Source organism: Limulus polyphemus, unplaced genomic scaffold (assembly GCF_000517525.1).
Source record: "Limulus polyphemus unplaced genomic scaffold, Limulus_polyphemus-2.1.2 Scaffold4111, whole genome shotgun sequence".
Classification (NCBI taxonomy): domain Eukaryota; kingdom Metazoa; phylum Arthropoda; class Merostomata; order Xiphosura; family Limulidae; genus Limulus; species Limulus polyphemus.
The window spans coordinates 14,249-17,904 of NW_013669721.1; the positions used below are offsets into that span (position 1 = coordinate 14,249).

Consider the following 3,656-nt stretch of genomic DNA (forward strand, 5'->3'; position numbering starts at 1 on the left):
CATCAGCTAACTTTCAGTCCTCTGGTACCTACTCACTATTCAAGGACTTGCAAAAAAATAGTAGCAAGTGGCTCACATATCCAGTCCTGTCCTTCAAAATCCTTGGGGAAATATTATCTGCCCTGGGAGCCTTATTGTTCCTTAAACTTTCCTATGTTTTGTTATTGAGCTCAGAACTAATGCATTCCTCTTGTTTGATCTCATTTCCATTTATCAACTTTTCAAGATGTAGAATACTGCTTAAATCTTCTTTAGTAAAAACCAAAGAAAAAGTAAAATTTAATGACCCAGCCATCTCATAACCATCAGATACTAGCCTTCCTTTATCATCCCTCAAAGGTCCTACCCCCATCCTAACATTTTATTTACCCTTAATGTATTTAGTGAAATCCTTACAGTTAATTTTACATTTCCAGCAAACCTTTTCTCATATATCCTTTTTGATGTCCTAATTTTCTGTTTCACCAACTTTCTTGATCATCTATAATCTTTTAAGTCTCCTGTTAAAACAGTCATTTCAAATTTCTTAAATTTCTTATGCTTTTCTTTAATTTCATCTCTTATACTCTTTGTGAGCAAACCTGGTTCTTTACTTGCAGCTACCCTTTTGTTCTTGAATATTTAAATATTTATCTTTAAAAATTTTCCAAATCTGATCAGTGTCTCCAAATATTTGAGCAGCCCAATTCACAACAGATAATTTTATTCAGAATGTATTTACAAATTCATGTGAAAGAAAAAAATTCAAAATCAACAATTCAAATTTTACACTACAAGCATATGCATTATTGTACCTTTTCTTCCATATTTTGGGAATCCCTTACTTGTTTATGGTTGTAATGCATTTTATAGTCCAGTCCACATCACAATAATGAAGAAATTTATTTGTTTGACTAAAGTTGTAGGCCTAATGTACTAACAATGTTTGACAGAAATTTCTTAAATTTATAACAACAACAACAGTGACTAACTTATTGGTTACCTTAAAAAAGTACTAACTCTTACTGAATAATTTTTTGCAATCAATCTTCTCTTAGTCAACAACTACAGGATTCCTCTACTCTAAATGCTTCATTGAATTCTCAATCACTGAATTAGCTGCTTCTTTATTACTAAATACTCATATTATAATTAATGTACCATTCTAAATATTATCATGATCAGCAGCTCCATCTAGGAAATACATAAAAGTAAAATATTGAAAATGAAGCTTACAACATTGCACCCTTCCTGGTTTGTGAAGCCCCTTAAACAATCCTAAAAATAAAACCCCACAGTAAACTGTCTGTTCACTAAGTATTGTTTAGCAGTTTTCTCTTCTAAGGTCTGGTATGCAAATAGGATGACCTCTTTTTCTCTTATTGTCATTTGATATCTTGTCATTGGAAGAGCTATCTTTAGGTAGGTGGTTGAGTGAATCCACTGAGGGATGTATCCTCTGGAAGTGGCCTTGACAGGAACCCTAACCTCTTGAGTTGGTTGACTTTCTAATGACAAGTTCTTCTTTGAAGTTATCCAGTTCACTGTTTTCTCACTGATGTACTTCCAAAATCAACCATGGTGAATGATCTCTGTCTGGGACTGCATGCCCTCTGGACTGTGTAAACCACATCACTGGTCCTTTTCAGTACCTGCCATATCAGAATTAACATTATAGCAAATTTTCATTTTATCTCTAGCTGATAGAAGCCTTTTCTATGTATTCATGTATGACACCACTGGTGTTCTTCTGCATATTCTTTATAGGACTGCCATGTGAATATCCTTCAGATACAAGTACAGAAGATCCAAGAGCACTTAAGTTCTTTTCCAAACATCAGTAATGATGGTATGCTGCCTGTAGCCTCATATACTGCTGCTCAGTAACTCATAAATAGCAGTAGAAGATCTTGATCCTATATTTTCTGATGTTCATCTACATAAAAGGCTACCAGATTTACCAGTTATGGTTGTCTTTCCACTATGCCATCAGAAGAAGGATATATGCCTGTTGTCCTCATCTGTTTGATTTCAAGGATCTGGCACATTTCTTCAAACAAGGCTGATTAATTGTAATGTCCCAGATCTGAAAGAATGTCCATAGGTACACTAGATCATGAAAGGAATTCATTGACGAGTTTCCATACTAGTATTTCTGCATTATGATTAAAAACAGTATATACTTCTGGCCATTTGGTGAAATAGTTTATCACCACCACCATGCATTTATTCCCACAGTTACTCTGTAGCAGAGAACCAAGTACATTGAAAACAACTCTCTGTTTGTGCTCCAACACAATACTGCTTTAGCTGCTCATGCTGTTTCTTATGTGGACCTCTTTGCTCACTGCTTAGTTCACACTTTTTACAGTTTCTACATCCCCCCAGCAACCCAATAGAAGCATTCTGTAACTCACTCCAGTGTCTTCCTAATACAAGTGTCCAGCCATTGAAGGTTACTTAATATTATCAAAGATGATCCTTTTAAATGGACAGCAAAATGAATTTCATTGATGTCTTTATTAGATTCTTCAATCTTCTTCTTGTAATTCCTCTGCACATCTCCAGTAGCTTCGTCAATTTTGTCATCAATCATATTTGTGTTTTTGATCTCCTTTTAATTTTCTATGAATATTTTGGTGTTCATATTTTTCTATATATTCATCTTTTAACATTCTTTAAGTTTTCTTGATATCCTTCTTTTGATTTTCACTACCATTCTTCTAGTTTTCAGTCTCTTCCTTCTTATTTTTAATTTTCTGTCTCATTCTTTTAACTTTCTATCTCTTTCTTCTTGACCATATTTTAATTGTTTCATCATTCCTAATGTTTCAATCTTGCTTCATGACTGGGTTATAGTCATTTTTAAGTTGATTATTTTTGCCCAAATAATTCCACTTCTGATATCAATGATTTAACATATCGTTGATTAAATGGGTTCTTTTAGATTATTCAGTAAAAGTACCAGATCCAGTCCATATAATGATAATGAATTAACTTATTTCTTCAATAATGTTTGCTACAAGCTACTTTTAACATTGATGCAATATCTTTAACCAAAATTTAAGGACTGATTGATAACAATTGCTGACTAGCTTATTATTTACCTTATAGAAGCACTAACTCTTACTGAATGACTTTACTTGTTTCCTTTATTAACAACTACTCAATTTCTCCATTTTGAATACTTCATTGAATTCTCAGTTACTGAACCAACTGCTCCTTCATTACTAATTACTCTTTATTTATAACTAATGTACCCAACTAAATATTAGATGTAGTTTTACATTTCTAAAATTTTCAGGTCAAAACCCATTTCCTGACAAGTATCAGCTGAATCATAGGTAAAAGTGAGTCTTAACATTCATTTATGACCATCAACTAGTTACTGATCAAATAACATGTCTACAGGTTTAAGAACATGTGCCCAAGGAACATGAGGACTTCTTGATCCCTGGGTTTGCAGTCAACCAGCTGCTGTGGCCAAGTTACCCTTTGTTAGCCTCTGCTGGACAACAGGAATGTGTGTCAACTCTCTGACCTAACCTCATCTCTCGTCGGCCCGGCATGGCCAAGTGGTTTAAGGCGCTCAACTCGTAATCTGAGGGTTGTGGGTTCGAATCTTCGTCACACCAAACATGCTCGCCCTTTCAGCCGTGGGGGCGTTATAATGTGAC

General features: G+C 34.4%; 1 protein-coding gene across 1 annotated transcript in view; it reads right to left on the reverse strand.

Annotated features, from left to right (window-relative positions):
• Positions 1-694: 694 nt before the first annotated feature.
• LOC106470602 overlaps positions 695-3,656 on the reverse strand; it is a 67,364-nt gene continuing 64,402 nt past the window's right edge. The window contains exon 5 of the mRNA XM_022399224.1: positions 695-1,631. Within this exon, the coding sequence (XP_022254932.1) occupies positions 1,521-1,631 (111 nt within the window). The 3' untranslated portion in view covers positions 695-1,520. The remainder of the gene's footprint in view (positions 1,632-3,656) is intronic.